At 37.1% G+C, this 19,680-nt stretch overlaps 3 protein-coding genes across 3 annotated transcripts in view; 2 read left to right on the top strand and 1 right to left on the bottom strand.

Annotated features, from left to right (window-relative positions):
- The window catches only part of cemip (cell migration inducing hyaluronidase 1), a 123,113-nt gene extending 116,763 nt beyond the window's left edge, over positions 1-6,350 (top strand). The window contains 5 exon segments of the mRNA XM_084405298.1: positions 465-669; positions 1,793-1,882; positions 2,220-2,377; positions 3,002-3,102; positions 4,976-6,350. Coding sequence (XP_084261424.1) covers positions 465-669; positions 1,793-1,882; positions 2,220-2,377; positions 3,002-3,102; positions 4,976-5,103 — 682 coding nt within the window. The 3' untranslated portion in view covers positions 5,104-6,350.
- A 2,573-nt stretch (positions 6,351-8,923) lies between these two features.
- Positions 8,924-13,895, bottom strand: mesd (mesoderm development LRP chaperone). Its single transcript, XM_084405364.1, has 3 exons — positions 13,721-13,895; positions 12,486-12,718; positions 8,924-9,363 (listed from the first exon to the last, which is right to left on the bottom strand). Exons 1-3 carry the CDS (start codon positions 13,871-13,873, stop codon positions 9,129-9,131), a joined length of 621 nt encoding a protein of 206 aa, XP_084261490.1. The 5' UTR covers positions 13,874-13,895; the 3' UTR covers positions 8,924-9,128.
- Positions 13,896-15,747: 1,852 nt separating this feature from the next.
- On the top strand, positions 15,748-19,345 carry tlnrd1 (talin rod domain containing 1). The gene has a single exon (XM_084404284.1). It carries the CDS (start codon positions 17,186-17,188, stop codon positions 18,248-18,250), a length of 1,065 nt encoding a protein of 354 aa, XP_084260410.1. The 5' UTR covers positions 15,748-17,185; the 3' UTR covers positions 18,251-19,345.
- Positions 19,346-19,680: the final 335 nt, after the last annotated feature.

Below are 19,680 nucleotides of genomic sequence, written 5' to 3'. Positions count from 1 at the left end.
TTTCAATCCGTTTTTAAAAAATCACAGAACAGAATGAATTCATTATAATGTCAAAGTGAATAAATATGTTAATGGTGTTTTAAAAAAATGGACGTATAACATATTAAATTAAATGTGTGCGTTTTTCTATTGACAGCTCTAATAGAAAATCATACTGAACAAAGTAGTAGTAATTATAAGACATCTGTGTTATGATAGAGGATGAAAATATAGCTGTTCTCAGTTTAGCGATGTCAGTCTTCCTTTGCTAATGAAGCATAATTAAATTGTAGGAATGATTAATATCACTCAATCGGAACTGCTCTGAAATTACCCAGGAGGCTGGATGCTAAACGCTACAGTTTTGTCAATTATTATTATAAGTTTTGATGTCATTTTAAAAGTGTCTCAGCTTCCAAACTCATGACACTGTCATTCCTGTTGGTGTGCTGATCTCTGGTGTTTGTCTGCCGTCATCCCTGCAGGCTTCTCTTCCTTAAAATCAAAGCGCACAATGAGAAGGAAGATTTTGCGTTCTGCTCGGTGAAGGGTTGTGAAAGAGTGAAGATCAAAGCGGAGATTCCCCCCGGCAGCGGCCCCAGTGACTGCATGGCTGAAGCCTACCCCAAATACGCAGAGATGCCCGTCGTAGATGTGCCTATGCCCAAAAAACTGCCTCGCTCAAGACTGGTGAGGAGACGGTTTTGACTTTTGAAAGCCTCTGTGTTTGAAGTCTAGCGTAATGCCTGCTGGGTTTCTCCAACTTGCTCGATGCTCTGAAGATGATGTATAAAGAAACAAAATAGCTTTTAGTTTTGCAGGTGTTTAGTTGTCTCATGGCAATCAAACGATGCAGGATGAATGATACTATACGGTGCTATAGCATTTGTTCTGCGGTTATCAGCAGGATCATTTTATGTGTTTTGTTCACTTATGTCAGCAAACATTTCCTGAACAGGTTTTATTATCAAATGATGCATTTTATTTACATAACCATATTACGCAGCCCCTAAAGGGACATGGTGACGGAATAATATGAGATGTGAGGGAAAAAAATTCCATTGCTTTCGCATTTGCTCGCAAAGTTTCTCAGGGAAACGCAAAATCTTCTATCTATCTAGAGATATAGATAGAAATATGGGTAAAATACATATTCAGATATAACTAATAAAGGAAAGAATAAAGAAAGAAATGAAAGAGGTGTACACAATATATATAAAAATATAATTTATGTTTTAATAATTTCTATATATTATAGATATATATAGTTTTAGATGTATAATTTTATTAATAGCAAATTACATATAGCTATATATATATATATAATTCTGTCAATTTGCTATCAATAAAATTATATATATATATATGTATATATATATATATATATATATATATATATATATATATATATATATATATATATATATAATTATTTTCTGTTATTTGCTATGAAAAACATACATTTTAGCAAATATATATATATGTATATATATATATATATATATATATATACATATATATATATATATATATATATATATATATATACATCAAATAGCAGTTTGTTTGTATGACATCATTTCACCTTTCGGCACTGTTGGAGTTGAAGTGCCATTATGTTACATTTTGCAAGCAGAAAATTAGAACATCTGATATTCTGAGCTGAACAGAACACAGTATATTCATAATGGCAGTTCAAGTTTATCGTATGTTCAGGAATTCTTATGCATGTTTTAAGTACAAATATCAAGCAAGAAAGTATTATCATAAAATATAGAATTATTGTAATCACATTTCCCTGTTTTCTTTATAGCCTAGTGCAACGGAGCACTTCCTTGAAGTCAAACTAGAGTCATATTTCACACGCTTCTTCCACATCAAAGAGTACTTCGCCTATTCAGAGGTACAGACTCTTAATAATGTGTCTTTACTTTATCAAGCTTTGAGTTTTACGAAGAACTGAGTCAAACCTTTAAAATCAGTTTTTATTTACTGGTTAGCCTGCCTAAACCCTGTAGACACAACTTGCCTTATTTGTCCATTGGTGTTTATAATAAGTTAATTTCAACTCAAATCTAAAAATATAACGAGAATAAATATGCTAGCTGTTATTTCCATATATTGTGTTTTTGTCAATACAGCAAAAAAGAAAATAGAAATAGAAACTTATGAGACAGACTGGACAAAATGATAAAGGAAAAAGTTCAAAACAAATGAAAATAAAGTTATTGTTTCTGTAGGTGAATGGCAAGAAGATCTACCAATCAGAAGACGGAGTGCATGTGACTGTGATCGACGGCCACAGCGGTAAAATCCTGGAGTCTAAAGGCTTTAGGAACTCCATACTGATGGGAATTCCAGCTCAGCTACAAAACTACATCAACAACCTCAAAGACGAGTAAGACTAACAGAAAAACAAATGCATGAATATTTTACGTGCATTCAAAATCAAAATGCACATGCGATGAAATTTGCACATGCTTTTTTAAATGACTATGCTGTGTCATTAAAACCAGCGTTAGCCTACTTGTGTAAATGAATCAAAAACAGTTGTTTCTTTCAGTTTTTAAAGAAGTATTTTGTATATAAATATAAAGCACCTCATTATCAGCTAAGTGTGAAGCCATCTGAGATGTTTGACTTCCTGTAGAGCTTCAATGTGTTGAATTCAAGTTAATCACACAGACTTTTGTGCTGCACACGGCGCTGTGAAGTTCTGCACTGTTGATGTGTTTGGATTCTCACAGAAAAGCACTGAACTGGAAATGATCACACAGTCATGTAGGGAGAGATAAATTGCATGTTGCACATGCTTGAACGGCCTTGAAATGTAGCTTGGGCGGTCAATGAAAAATGTGAAAAAACGAAACTATGATTTCACAAGTTTTGTCTGTAGGTAAAGTAAAAGAAGTGAAATTTGATTTCAGGGACCAGTTCAGAGGATGTATTTGTTCAAAGAACTGTTCTTTAATGTCTCATTTTGTATTTGTTCCTCAATTTAACTCATTTTTTGCACTTGCAGGTCAGTGGTTTTGATCACCTCTAAAGGGAAGCTCGTCACCAGAGGGCCATGGACCAAAATCCTCGAGACCCTCGGAGCTGATCAGACGGTGAAGTTGAAAGGTAATAAGATTCACACATTTAGCTTTGTGGTAGACGCGCCATAGTATGAGTACATAAAGGCATTCACATTATTTATATATTTATATACCGTATATATATATAAAAAAAAAAAAAGAAGAAATTAATAGTTTATATTCATCAAGGCTGAATTAAATTGATCAAAAGTCACAGTGAAAAAGGCATGAAATTGAAGTTGTGAGAGTTATATCCAAGTTAAACTCCTTCTGGAACAAGAAAATATGTAAGGCGGGACTTGATTTTTTTCATTGGGAATTGATTGGATGGTTGTGGCTTGCTATTGGTGGATATCATGTGAGTGACAGATTGTCCCGCCCTCACGCCAGTAAACACATCATCAGAGAAGAGAAGAGATGTCACTGAGGGGAAGTTATTTTGATAAAAGATTACAGGACACATGAATTTAAGCAAAAATAATGATGTGCATGGATAAATCATTTATACTAAATACTGCAATATTCCATAAAATAAGATTTGTCAATTTGATTTCATGGTGACTTTAAAATATATTAAAATTCTAAAAAAAAGTTATTCTAAATTGTAACAATATTACTTTTTTTTTTTTTTTTTTTTACTATTTTTGATCAAATAAATGCAGTCTTGGTGAGCAGAAGAGACTTCTTTTAAATACTTTTAAAACGATCGATCCTAAACTTTTGAACAAAGTGTCTCAGATACTGGTTCATGCTAATTTTTGGCTATAGGGTTTTATCCCAGTGGTATTTGGGATTCTTTATGGTAAATTTTAACCAAAAAAGTGAAGCCCTCAGACAATGAAAGAAAAAGCAGTCAGCTTGTGTGAAGAGAGGCTGTTTTCTGGGCTAGACACACACACACACACACACATACCAGAGCAGCAGGGTCCTTCCTCTCGACCCTCCCTTCACATATTATATTTATCATGTCGAATTGTCATTTCAGCAGGCGAAGCCCCTTCAGTTTACATTCCAACTCCTTTCCACCGGCTCGTTTCGTGAACATATTTCACAGGCGTGAAGAGTCTGTTTTGAAATACTAAAGGAATAAAAATGAAAAACACAAGTTTCTGTGATAATGATCATTTGACTCTACTCCTGTTTATTTCATGGATACTAAATAAATAGATAAATAAACAAATAGACATGAAATATTCATTTGACATTTATTTTAAACATGAAACAACACAGCTACCCTACCATTTAGTAAGATTTTTATTCAGCAAGGACACATTAAATTGATCAAAAGTGACAGTTAAGACATTTACAATGTTACAAATGATTTCTATTTCAAATAAATGCAGTTCGTTTGAACTTTCTATTCACTAAAAAAAAATATTAAGCAGCACACCAGTTTTCAACATTGATAATCTTGAGCAGCAAATCATCATATGAATGATTTCTGAAGGATCATGTGACACTGAAGACTGGAGTAATGATGCTGATAATTCAGCTTTGCATCACAGGAATAAATAACATGTTAAAATATATTCAAATAGAAAACTTATTACTGTAGGTAAATTGTAATAATATTTTACTATATTACTGTTTTATTGTATTTTTGATCAAATAAGTGCAGCCTTGGTGAGCATAATGTTTTTGAAGACTTAAAAAAAAAAAAAATCTGAATGGTAGGATATCTGTTGCCAGGGATGACAGTCAATCATAAAGTAATGGCCTCTTTATACAACAATATTTGACCAATCAGAATCAAATATTTTAAGCTGCCTTTTTATAATTACCACAACATCAAAGACCATATAATTAAGTTTGGCAAATGTTAAAGTGCATAATAAAAACTCAACCTGGCCATGTCTAAAATTTTTGTCATGAATGAGGTCCAACAGCTCTAATTTTGTGACATTTTTTCTCTCCACCAGATAAACTTGCCTTTGTGGGCTTCAAAGGCTCCTTCCGTCCAGACTGGGTGAGGATGAGTGTTGACGAAGAGCGGGCCAAACTCCACCAAGTGCTGCCCATCCCTGTGATTAAGATGATGAAGCTATGAAGAAGAGCGGCACACAGCAGGACATCTCAGACTCGCAGTAGCACCACTGCCAGCTTCGCCAGGACTACTGAACCCAAACCACCAATCAGAACCGAGCATGTGTGTATGTTACCTAGTAACCCCTCCAAGCAGATTCCATTATATGTGACAACGTGGATTTGACAATGTGATTTTTGGATTGTGTCGTCGGTTGATTATACTTGATTTTCAACGGGAGAAAAAAACAAGAAAAAAAAAAACGAAACTAAAAACAAACTCAACATTCCTTGTTTTCGACCCTCTCGGTGATGTTTGCCTTCATGTTACAATGTATGTTTTTTCTAAATATGTAGAAAAAGATGTTTCAGATTCTAAATGTTGTGGGGTTTCCTCATTTTAATTGTCACGCACAAGAGTTGGTTTCGTTTGTGATGAACAAGAGAGCCAGCAAAAAATGGAACAGGTCACCCTAAAATGAAAATTTCTCTCATTTAATTTATGAATCGTGTCATTTGATGGGACAAAAACCAAGAATTTTTTACAAATCTTTAAGCATATGACCAAAAGCACTATAAAATACGGCTATATTTCACTTCTTCTGAAGTAATTATTTAAGTAAATATTTTTATGCGATAAGTGGCATTGGGTCTCCTGTGCATTAAAAATGCCCCATGGAAACCCCGAAAATAACCATACAAATTTTGAGGCAACCTGAAAGTGAATTCTCATTTTCTAGTGACCTGTTCCTTTAAATCCAACAGTCAAGAATGGATTTGAATCTGACCATTAGTAGATGTCAGTCTATCATAAAATGATCAAATCTGTGATGAATTGGCTTTTCTTCCATTTGGCAAGAAGTACGACATTGTCCCTTTGCCGAAATAGCTGGTCTTTTTTCGGAGATTGTAATTTGTTAGTGTTTTTGTATGTTTTGTGTGTTTCTTAACAAAAAAAAACAAAAAAATCCTGATTGATAACAGAGATATATTTTATACTTATTTATTGTACAGGCACTATTACGCAAATCCAGAAGGGACATCTTTCAAGGGACTTTTAAGTTGTAATGTAATTCTGTCCTCTCTGTAAAAAACTAAACCTTAAAGTAAAATTTTCACTTTAGTGTATAATTCAAATATACATTACATTAACTTTAAGTTGTATATGGATGTGATGTAAATGTGAATGATTGCCAAGAAAAAAAAAATGTATTACTTTAGATAAGAAAAAAATGTAAAGACTTTTGTACAGAAATAAATTTTTCCTCACATCTTTGGAGTGATGCTATGTTTGTGTGTGTAGTAAAAGGTAAAAGCATGTTGGCTTTATTATATTCCTATCAACACAAAGTGATGCTGGAATGTGTCTCCAGCTCAGCTGACACTATAACCCAAGCTCACGTTGATTGATGGTGTGTATCTAGTGTTTTCTTGGGGTGGGGGTCCGTGAAGATTTTCTTCAGCAGATGGTGAGGAAATATGACCATGGAGGCCATACCGGACAAGGGTGGATCCTGCATTCTGAACGTGCATGAACGTACACTAATGATCTGGACATGTTTGCAGAGTAAAGCACGCTGAAGCGGTCGATGGTCAGCATTACTTCAGAGATGAGAAAGCTACATTGGCTTTCTTGAAAGTCATCATGGGTTGCTGGCAGCGTGTTTTGTGTTTTCTGGAATGTTGAATCTTCTCATTTGACCTGATTTAATGCAGTTCATCAGTCTGGTCCAAAGCCATTAAGAATGCGGTCAATGCGGCTCCCTTTCTCGCATGACAAATCGATGACACTGATTTAAACCCTCATGCTCTGTCCAGGAAAACCTTATTCCATCAACATTTGACAGAAGAGTTTTTGTTTGGTTTTGGATAATGCTGGTCATCAGCTGTCATCTCAAACGGAATGAAAAAAATAGGTTTTTCATCAGTCTTCCAGACACCAAATTCAATTTATTAGCATGTTTAAGGTACCAATGATCACTGGATTTGTCTGCATTTGTTTGGTTCGTGGCTTTGAAAGATATGCAGAACTTTGAGGCTTTTAGTCATAAAAACTAGACAGTCATGAGCATAATTATAAAACTGCAATTATAACATCATGAATCAAACGACTGCTATTTACTATTATGGTTTCCTGTGGAAGGAGACGGCAGGATAAAAAAGCTCGTTACGCGTGCAAGTTCTTATAAGTAAAAAACTGTTTGCTCATAAATAAACATTTAGTATAGAAACTGTAATCAATTTTGCATTTGGGCTCTCCATTAGTTTGCCATAAAAACATTGTCACATTGTTCTGTCAGGATTGGACAAATGTGTCAATGTAGGATGATGAACAGCAAATGCCTGCAAGAATGGATGACTGCTCAAAAAAAAAATCATTTTTTAATTTCAATTAGATCACATTTATCATTCAGTAAAGTGCTGAAAAGCTCACAGCTTTCCATGAGGTGTACTTGCGTTTTTCCCGGGGATCATGGCATATGGTGCTTCAGAAGGGAAAGAATGATCGATTACTCTATTAGCGCCGCCTAATGTTGCTCTCTTTCAAACTGGGGCAATGACTCTCTGCTGCTGCTAAATTCATTTTCTTTGCCAGAAGCTGTTTGACTGATTCCAGATCAGTTCGTTTCTGCCACATGATCCTCCAAATGGATTTCAACATCCTTCAGCAAGCTGTTATGTAAACCTTCAGATAAATCAGACGAGTCATATTCTCTATTGCTGCTGAGCGACTGCTCGTGTAAGCTTACTGTTGCATAAAAAGTCAACAAAAATAAAAGATTTGAATTGTAATCAGACAGTAAATCAATGTTTTTGTCTAGACTGATCGGTGTAGGGAAAAAAAAAAAAAAAAAAGTTAAATATGGCAGGCTTTTGAAAATGTGAACATGAAGACGATCTGACACCAACGGTAAACAGTGTTGGGCTAAGCCATTTTGGTGGTTATGCATTACAAGTAATGCAAGTTATGTAATCAGATTACTTTTTCAAGTAACTAGTAAAGCATTTCTTTTACATTTACAACAACATCGGGGTTACTTTTTCCAAATAAATAACGCAAGTTATTGACTGACAGCTCTCCTGTCCCCATGTTGAGAGAAATCAGAATTTGTGCAGAGGTGTTGTGTGAACATGATGATATTGTAGTTCTAGACTAAATGTGAGCATTTACTCATATCACTTGCACAAAAACAGATTCAGTATTCCTCTAAATCAGGGGTGTCCAAACTCAGTCCTGGAGGGCCACTGTCCTGCAGAGTTTAGCTCCAACCCCAATTAAACACACCTGAACCAGATAATCAAGGTCTGATTATCTGGTTCAGGTGTGTTTAATTGGGGTTGGAGCTAAACTCTGCAGGACAGTGGCCCTCCAGGACTGAGTTTGGACACCCCTGCTCTAAATGAATAAAAACAGTGAAATGCAAACATGCAATAAAATGTTAAATACAAATATACTCGATTTTATCTCTCTTTATTAACCAATGTCTTTAAAGAGCCAATTCAACCATATACTAACTAGTAAAACATGCATTTAAATTTTTTTTTTAATTATTGCTGAAGTTAGAGTACAGATGTGAATTTGCATTTCCTTCAGCCTGAGGTTTATTCGTTTCACTTTTGGAGGGAAAGAGCCCTTACATTTGGCAAAAATCGATTTATTTTTTATAACAAAAAACAATCAGAACAAACAAAAAGTTATGCAAAAGTAACGTAATACATTACTTTTTTGAAAAGTAATGCAATTAGTTACTTTTTTAGGGAGTAACAAATAACAATATTGTAATGCATTACTTTTAAAAGTACCTTTCCCTAACACTGACTGTAAATAATCAATGCAATGCACATGTAATTATAAAAGTGGTTTATTCTTTGATTCAGATTGTGAAAAATGAGGTGAGTGACAGTAAAACAAATCAAAGAAATTGAAACTACAGCTGATTTGACTGTAGTCAACCGTTAGTGACCTGTGCATCAAAGTACGCTGGTAACACCTGTTCTAGAAACGCTTCTTCAGTCCCATTAAGGCGTTGTGCCTTTGAGCTTCGGCCATCAAAGCTCTTGCTTGCTTTTATTTGCTCGGTTGGCTGCTTTCTTGTCTCCTTTCTTCTTGGTGTCGTTTTTCTCATTGCCCTTGGCATCTTTCTTGGCATCTTTCCCAGGGAACACCTGTCCTTCCACGGTCACATCCTCACAGCGGTCCTGAGCGACCAGGAAGTCTTTAATCTCCCAGGCGTAACTCCCGTCACGCAGCATGAAGATGACACGGTTGGATCCCACAACAAACCTGATGAGAACAATACAAACAGTAACCTTCAGTGATTTTTGACAGAGCGCCAAAAAGAAAGAAAGAAAGCTAGTTAGGATAGCTTCAAATAAAAGCAGAGATTCAAATCTACAAAATGCATCTTTTGCATATCTGAACCCTTTCTAGCAGTGACTGTGTGATTTTGAGATCCATCTTTTCACACTGAGGACAATATAGGGACTTAAACACAACTATAAAAAAAAAAGGGTCAAACGTTCACTGATGCTCCAGAAGGAAACACGAAGCATTTAGAGCCAGGGGGTGAAAACTTTTTTGAACTTGAAGATCAAGGTAAATTGTACTTAACTTGTCTTCCAGGAAACATGTACGTATAGTCTGATACTTCTGTAAGCCATGGATCATTCAGGTAACGACACAGTATTGAGAATCAAGGGTACATAAATTTTGAACGGGGTCTTTTTTGTATATTTTTGTCTTGTGGACTATATGTAAACATATTTTATGTAAAATATCATATTCAGGAGGACAGTACTAAATAAAATAAAAATAACATGCATTTTGTATGATCTCTCTTGTTTTGTTAACATTAACATTTTGCAGATTCCGCAAGGTGTATATAATCTTTTGAGCACGACTGAATACTCTTCATCTGTAAATGTTAGAAAGTCGTGCAAATATTTCCATTTTGCGGCCAGGAGTGATCGAGCCTAATGCAAGCGAGTATGGCAAGCCGTTTTAGCTTAAATTGTACCCAGCGTTAGGCTACTCGTCGTAATTGCATTTTTACTAGTAAGAATTCAATTACTGAGCTCTCTAATTCAATTCTTACTAGTAACAATTTCAATTAGAGAGCTCTACAATTCAATTCTTACTAGAAGCAATTACAATTAGAGAGCTCTCTAATTCAATTTTTACTAGTAAAAAAAACGAATTAAAGATATGTATAATTGCAGAGCTCTGTAATTGAATTAAAGAGCTCTGCGATTGCATTCTTACTAGTAACAACTGAATTCACGAGTTCACACTTACATATAATTTGAAGGGGTAAGTTTAATGCGTATTTGGCGTGCTGTCCGGAGGGAGGGCTCCGAGCTCGGAGTTCGGCCCGAACCCAGAGTGCTCCCCCCGTATGTAAGTGTTTTAGGACTAGAAGCGTGGAGAAGGGGTGGTGGAGGGATGCTGCAAAAACTGTCAATGGAATGAGGTGAGACTGCGGAGTATATATGCACCTCTTACCATTGATTGCTGAGTGCTCTCCACTTGTGTTAATTATCTGAACGTGCTCCTCCCGAACCTTGTTAATAAAACATCATTTAGAGAGCTCTCCAATTGGAATTGTTACTAGTAATAACTGGATTAGAGAGCTCTCTATTTAAATGATTACTAGTAAGAATTGAATTAAAGAGCTCTGCAATTGCATTCTTACTAGTAACAATTCAATTGTACAGCTCCGTAATTAAAAATGAATGGAAGTCAATGGAGACATATGACTAGTAAAAATTCATTTGTAGAGCTCTCTAATTGTAATTGCTACTAGTAAGAATTGAATTGTAGAGCTCTCTAATTGAATTCTTACTAGTAAAAATGCAATTACGACAAGTAATGCTGGGTACAATTTAAGCTAAAATGGCTTGCCATAAGCGAGTCTCCACTAAACTTCACAGACTTCCATGAACGAGCGATGCCTCGCACATGCGAGTAAAACAGAGTGATGCAGGTATGACGTCACTTTGTAGGCCAATCGGCAGTTAGCGTCGCACGGTTTCCCTTAACAAAAAACAAAAGGATTTTTCCATAGGCTTTTGGATTATTGCAAAAAAAACAAGCTCTGTGATCAACAAAAGTTTATGATATTTACACGTTTTGTCCATCAAGATCATTTTCACAAATTAACACAATTTTATGCATTTTGGAGCCTAAATGCAGTCGCCAGAAGTAAAAAGCTAAAGGTAGACTATAAACGAACTACACCACAGTCCCACAACTTCAAAGTCACCATCACTAAGCTTCCGACAACTCTTTCAGTTTTTATCTAAAAAACATTTTCCCAGAAACTTTGAGTTAGATTAGTTTATAAGAGCACAATTATAAGCATAACGAAGCTGTAAAAGCGGACTGAGTTAACCTGTTCGGCGTGATTACATTTAATCATCCTGACAGCCTCTGTAGTCCCATTTAGCCACTTGCAAGCAACCGCGTTTTTTAAGACTCGTAACAGCTTTAAAAAAAATTTAAATTAAAATCACAAGTGGGTTGATACTGATGTATTTTATGTCGTAGAATAAAACGTGAACTTATCTTCTTTCAGCATTTAACCAAAAACCCATGGATTCAGGACGATGGAACCATAAGTGCTAAAATGCTCATTCGTTTCCATGTTTTTGCCTACAAATTTACATCACACCTGCACCACTCTACAAAATAAGAGCACAATAATTCTGACTAAAATATACATTTTGCTCAAATATTTGTTGTTGGACATTAAATGTGCCATATGTAGAATTTTAAACCTACAAGTAAGTGTATTTTTATGATAGCAGTAACTGTAAAGTGACTATTGAATGTGTGTTCCTCTTACCAGTTAACGTTTAGTCTGTGCTTTTGTTTGCATTTCATTTGAATTTAGGGTTGACTGTAATGTTGTTACAATGTTATAATGTAGTATGATTTTAACCCTTTCTTTGCACATAGCACATAACATATAGCACATAACATATAGCACAGCCTACATGGTTTCATTGACTATATTTGTTTTCATAGCCTTCAATATGAACATTGTTTGTAGAACAACACTGGCCAAGATGTGAAATAAAATTTATTATCCAAATCCATTTCAAGCAAAAATCATATTCGAAGATCGTATAGGCCACACTGTGAGACTACAATGTGTAGGTCTATCTTATTCTGTTGTCTCAGAGTAGATTGACAGCTTTTAGGTGTGTTATTGGCAGCGCCACCCTCTGTCACCACCGCATCAGAACCGAAAACATGGGAATTTTTTCGGGAAAACATAAGACAATAGTCGCACAACCTTTTCGATATTCTATAATAAAATCAACTATTCGAATCTTCGAAAATCGTGACTCATCCCTAATAGAGTTTTTTTTTTTTGGTCCACATTGCCCAGCCCTAGTTGTTACCTCTGAACATCAAAGTTGGCATTGAAGAGGCTTCCCTGCCACAGGCTGGTGATCTCTTCTGTCTCCTTCTCTGTCGGGTTTCCTGTCACAGAGGCAAACACCATCAAGGTTTTTCCCTTCTTGGACATCTTCAAGAGCTCCTCTGGTTTGGACGCATCTATTTTAGAGAAGTCGATGGGTGGAGGAGACCTTTTGTGCTCCGGTAAATCGCCCTCTTCGATGTCATCATCTTTCTGTCATAAATGAAAAGATGTCAATGAGAAACACTGAAGAGAGAAAATCTCTTTTTAAAATGGCAACATTTAATTTACTTGTAGTTAGGGCTGGGCGTGGGAGATAAAAATTATGTAATTATGTAACTTATGGAAAGTCAAGCAAGAAGGGAAAATGTGATAACGATATGAGCGACATTTTATTTTCAAACTTTAAATTCAACATTTTATATTTAAATACTTAACTTTATTAATATAATAAGATTTAATTTTAAAACTTGACATCATACAATTTTAAACTCAAAACATTTTATAGGCTTACTAATTATATTAAATATTTTCCAATTTTAATGCATTGTCCAGTGTAGATTCAGAATGTAAATATATGCAGGTAATATTTCAATAGCTTTAATCTTTGTATACTTTGATACTTATTAAATAACTGTGACACTACCTGGCTAAATTCTGTGAACCATGGTCTTTCACAGGCAACCTTTGACTCAAGGAGTGTCCCTATAAAATGTGAAAAGTGTCCCAATAAAATCTATCTATCTATCTATCTATCTATCTATCTATCTATCTATCTATCTATCTATCTATCTATCTATCTATCTATCTATCGCAATGTGCATACAAAAGAAATACCACAATTTAGAAAGGGACATTTGAAAACATTGTAAAAATTTTTTATTTTTAACGTTTACATACATAGAAAGAGTTAAAAAAAATATGTAGGGCTACAAGAACACAAACAAAACAAGTGTGGAATACACTGTAACCATGTTAATAGTTTACGTCAAAATACTAGTTATGGCAGTTACTGTTCCTACAAATGTGGTAGTTAATCTATAAAAGTGTCGGGTTGACTAACATACAGAGTACATAAACTAAATGACAAAACGATGGTATTTTGGCGGTTTCCGTGGTATTTTATTGTGAGAGGCACATGACTGATGTGTACATCAGCACAGAAAACAGCGCTTGCAGTGTCTGCAACTGCAGCGTGGATAAGTTCGTTCATACCTCCCACTCCTCCAGCAGTCTGGCCATATCCGCGTCATTATAATCCCGTATGTCTTTCTTCTTCTTTGCTTTCGTTTCTGTACAATGAACCGATATGAATAATATGAGAAAAAGCAATACTGATACAGTCCTGCTGCTAGCGGGAGTCGCCATCTTTAAACCTGGAGCTCGCTGATTGGGTAAAATATTTCCGCTCGTCATTGGCTAAAGGAAGTGGGCGTGTTTGCCTGATCACGTGGCCTACTATTGCGGGATTTTTTTTCTCTTCCATTTATTTGTTGCATGGAAAATATAACACAAAATACAATCATATACATGTAAATTAAATAATTAAGTAATAAAGTGTAAAATAAAAAATCTGTATGGGGACCAAACACAAAATATAGAGAAAGTTAATAAGTGTACATGGTAAACAATAAGACAATATATATAGGCCTATAGGCCTATATAATAAATAATCCACATTTAGGCCTGCGTTTGGAAAGCTTTTAATTTAGTTTCAGATTTTGCATCTTAGTGGATTTACATTCTCATATAATAAAATAATAACATTCACTAACTGTTTTATAAAAGCTGTTTTATATTATCTTCAATGAATTGGCATTTAGGAAAATAAATACTGACATGTACAGAATTACAATATTGTTATGCTTCACTGGTATTCTGAAGAAAATGAACGTACTCTTATTTAATTAATTTACTCAGGCCTATATTTTGACCAAATTTCACATACAGTATTTATTTGATATTTCGATACCCGACACTCTTATGTTGATTTTATATTACCCCCAAAACTTTTTTTTTCTCTCTTTTTTTCTTTTTGTATGCATATATAATGTTCAATATTTGCATTCAAACAAAAGTGCATGTATAATGTTAAAGTGTATGCAATAACAAAACAAACAATAAAAAACTAAAAGAAAACTAAACAAGACAGTCACAGCTAAACGAATTAAATGAAGAGGATTTCATGGTTTTTCAGCTCTGCACTTCACAGGCTGGGTTCTCTAAAGTGCTTGTCATGGGACTCATATGAAGTGTGTGCGGCTCATTCAACAGAATCGGAACTGTTTCCTCTCAGGACACCCCACCCAATGGCACAGTGCCCCGTGCAGCTGTACAACTGACATGCAGTGTTCACAGCCTCCCTCAGCCCCCACTTCAGATACAACACACTTCATAACAAATGCTTTGTGTAATCCAGTAGCTGTATACTTTTGGAATTTAATAAGGAATCAGACCAAACAAGGCCTACATAACGGATCTATATTGAATATGAAGAGCATCTGTTGTTTGAAACTGGGCAATTGAGTAGTGAAACACACTGTCGTAGAATGTAATATCAAGGGGTAACGATAGGCCAACGTGTACTTATGAATGCGTAAGCTTGTAAGTCCTCAAAATGCAATATTTAGATAATCATATAGCCTACGACCAATAGTTCTTTGACGAAAGCCCTTCCCATGTCCAAAGAGGAGTGTTTTCAGTGCAACAGCCCCACCCTGTATTTCTCATTGGCTCCTTCACACTCCCAGCGTCTCTTTTTGTCTAATGAAAAGTACTCTACTGCACTTACGTCATAGTTTTGCATCGGTGAATCCGATTTCCCTTCCCAAGATAAATCAGCTGTTTTGAGGCCAATCTGGTATTTTTATGAGCGCGGTAGGGTGACTTTTTTATTATTATTATTTGCATTAGGACCCCACGAATATGTATACTTACAACTAAAACCCCACAGCGCTAACATTAATAAGGCGTTTTGCATATAAAACGATAATAATAGATAAATAAACAAAGTACTCATTGCACACATCAATATAAAGAAATGGAGCAAACTATTATAGTTAAACCACTATATTAACACGAAATATACTTTAAACAACACAAATATGTGACGGTAAATCTATTCAAGAAAGGCAAAACAATAAAAGTTTCAGTTCAGAAGACCGTGCGTTTAAAATACAAACGCATAATAATATAACCGGCGTTTCCGCTAAACTAAAAAATAATTCACTCTATGCCGCTCTGAAAGCGAACATTGTGAAAGTAGTAAATACCCCACACGCGAGAGACCTGTTGGATTTACAGGGAAGCGCAAACTGTGGGGGCGAAACACCAGAAACAAGAAAAACCAAACAAACAAAAAGGGTAACACAAGGAACTTCTCTGGAATTTGTCTTTGGGTGTAACTTTTGCCCTCAGACCGGTAGTTTAGTCTCACATCGGGGCCTCGGGAAACGATGACTGGTGAGGAATGAACACGACTTCTCGCGCGACTAACGTTACTTCTGAAAAATACGCGTATCGGTTGAGGGGCTGCTGGATTAAAAGGAGGAGTTTCGTCTCTATGACCAGGAATAATGGTTGTGGAGTGTATAAAAGTGTCGGAGTTTGAGGGAAGCTAACAGGCTATTCAGCCACACCCTCCCGCCGCTTCCTGATACGCAAGATGTAGCGGGAGACTACAACCGACGCGCGAGAGTCTCAGTAGCGAACCAAGTTCGTTATTGTCGAGGAAACTACATTAAAACATTAAGCTGAACGTTAAAACAATGGCAAGCAAACGCGGAACTATCTGCCACCGGACAACCGCTGCTTTTCTGCTGGAGAGGGCGTATGGACAATAGATATGCATAAGGAACTGTGTTTTCCCACAGAACTTGGATTGTGTACGAAAAAGAAACGGCTGAAAGTCGTTCGGGAATATTTTATGAGTTTTCAAGGTCTCGTGGGATGATGGTGCAGTGGCGGCGGGGCGCTCGCGCGTCTCGCGCTTCGGACGCAGGGTCAGCAAGACGGTCAATACATCATCAGCATCATATTGCAGGACGTGTATATCATTTAATTTGCTTGACACGAAACGAAGAAAACCCGAAATGACAGATTCTGGAAGTCAACCTGCACTTTGCCTTCATCTGGGCATCTTCTCGTTCATGGCACTGCAGTAGCCTTTTAAAAGATTTTTTTTGGGGGTTTGTTTGCATTGTTGGAGCAACATTGACAACCTGTGAAACTGATCAGACTGTAGCCTACCTTAACAGAGGTAGTTGTGAATTTTATTATTTCTTTCATTATGCACACTTAAAATCTGATTATTTAAACATTGGGCAATTCAGAGTTTTTCAATTGAAGGGATATTTAACTATAGCTCTCACCAGCCTATTTTGCCCACATTTTATATTATAAGAATATTTTTTTTTCTAAAGTACTTCCCTTATTCACGCAAGTGCATTGAGTGAAGTTTCATATTATTTTGAGTTATCAAAGTGTCCTGTGTGTTCGCAAAGAAGCTGAGTGGACTTTTTCTTCTGAAGGACATTATAAAAGACTCTTTGGCCAGTTTCACTCTCCTTGAGAAGGTGTGGAAATCTTTTATTACTGAAGAAAATGACATAAATCACATGTTTCTCACAAGAGAACGTGTGTTGCGATCTTTATTTTGAACATTAGAGCGACCACACTACTATGGCTAGTAGTGGCTCTGGAAAATCAGATAGTGAGGTTTCTACCAACATCCCTAGTGGCAGCTTGCAACAAAGGAAAAGACTTTTATCCATCTGTGACGCATGCAAGAGCAAAATGCAGCTGGTGGCGGACCTGCTCCTGCTGTCCAGCGAGACCAGGCCGGTGGTGAACTCCGACGGCCTGCCCATAGCAGAGACGTTCGAGAAATGTCGCGACACCTTGATCGCCCGAACTAAGGAGTTGTCCATTATTGTCCATGACATTCAGAGCCAGCTCAACATGGGGAAGTTTGTGGAGGTCGGGGACCGACTGTTGGAGATGGGTGACCTGGTGGTCTCGCTGACAGAGTATTCGGCGCATGCCGCGTACTTGGCGGCCGTGGAGATCCCGGGCTCACAGGCTGCCGTTCCCGGCCTGGTGGACCGCTATAAAGTCACCCGCTGCCGCCACGAAGTGGAGCAGACGTGCAACACTCTACGCCTAACAGCTCTGGCCGACCTGACGCCGCAGCTCCTTCTGGAGGTGTCGCAGAACATCCTGAAGAACCTCACCACGCTCACGGACGCCTCCTCTCTGGCCAGTGATAAATCCAAGGACAAGTTCGCCAAGGAGCAGTTCAAAGCTAGCGTTAAGTGCATGAGCACAAGCGCCACGGCTCTGTTGGCGTGCATGCGTGAGCTGAAGGCCTGCCCCAGCGAGCTGACCCGCAACCGCTGCGTCCTCTTCAGTGGCCCGCTCGTGCAGGCCGTCCACGCCTTGGTGGGTTTCGCCACAGAGCCGCAGTTCCTCGGCAAAGCCGCCGCCATCACCCCCGAGGGCAAGGGGGTGCAGACGGCCGTCCTGGGCGGCGCCATGAGCGTGGTGTCGGCCTGCGTGCTCCTGACCCAGGGCCTCAGGGATATTTCCCAGCATCCCGAGAGCAGCTCCCAGATGCCCGTCTACCGGGAGCGTCTGCGCAACTCTGCGTGCGCCGTCTCGGACGGATGCACTCTCCTGTCTCAGGCACTAAGGGAACGATCCTCACCTAGAACTTTACCGCCAGTTAACTCTCATTCTGTGAATTAAAACTCCTCCCCGGCACGTTATTTTTGAAGTACCAAAGAATCTAATCAGGTTTAACCCCTGTATAGTATGAGTTAGGGCTGGGCGATACTTTGAATATTGGCGATGTTAAAAGTTTGTCTTATAAAGACAGTAAGCAGCTGCTTTCAAACACTCCCACGCATATGTGTGTGTGTGTGTGAGAGCTCTGTAAACAGCATCAAATGTTTCTATTTGCATCATGTTTAACAGCGTTGAGCATTGTAGCCAATCACAGACATGTCTGTTTAGCTCCGAAACACAATGACCAATCATAGGTACTTAAATTAGTCAGTGGGGAATCCACTCAATACTGCTCAAAAGCGAGAGTTTTCATTCAGCACGATCACATGTTGTGTTCTTCATGCTCGAATCCTCTCATTACAACTGTAAACATGATGTAAATAAGAGGTTCATATAAATAAGTATAAAAACCAGTGTTGATTTTTGGAGTAAACAATTTGTGACTAAACGTTCTGTCCAGATGTCTTTTTCACGAGGGACGAAAAATAAAATAAAAATTTAAAACAAATGGAAAAACATTGTTAAATCGAATGTAACGAAAATATCACGATATTTTTAGCTATATCGCCCAGCCTTAATTTGAGTAAATGTAGTGTTTATCCATCTAAATTAACTTTTCATGGCAGTCGGCTTTACTCAAGGTCACATTTATAGGTTATTTTCTCATACTGGATGTGATTGTGGAAAATAAGTATAGCTTTTACTAAAACTGACAACTTTTCAGCAAATCCTCTTGTCGGTTGAGAATATGGCCAAAAGCGGTCTTTACAACAGAAGCCTTAAAATGAAACTGAAAGTCTTTACCTCAGTGTTTAGCTGAATGGATGTCATTGAGATCTGTAGAAATCATCAGCATCATATTGTTCGTATTCCATGTGTGAATTTGTAATGAGTTAAAGCTGCTGTGAGTGTGTGCCATAGGTTTTACACTATTTACAAGACTTACAATGATATTTTAATGTGCTGTTTTTCCCCCCCTTGCCCACCCCCTCATTTTTTATCATGCATGTACTGGAGTATTTATTTCAAGTAATAAAAAAATGTTGTTTCTCATAACTATCGTGTGACATCTCAGTCTAAAGATTAAAACACTTGATTATTTGAAATCTATGAAAGAGGCCGAACGTTTTCACTGGATGAACAAAATGTGTGCTCTGAGCAACTGAATGTGATTTATCATCATGAATGATGCATCCAAGCACTTTAAGTCATTTTTAGTCCCAAATTTCTATACAGGTGGATTGGTGAAGTTAAAGCTAATAATCCCGGTGCCTTGAAGAGCTCCTTTACGCAAAAGCTACCTTGACTGGTTCCTGATGTGTTCCATTTGTTATCATAGTCCTTGATAAGCCTCCTGCTACCTTCATCTGTGCGTTTGAAGTCTGGAATGT

This window comes from Rutilus rutilus (genome assembly GCF_951802725.1).
Source record: "Rutilus rutilus genome assembly, chromosome: 3".
NCBI lineage: Eukaryota > Metazoa > Chordata > Actinopteri > Cypriniformes > Leuciscidae > Rutilus > Rutilus rutilus.
Note: the sequence above shows the minus strand (reverse complement) of the source record. Positions and strands in the feature narration are given on the sequence as shown.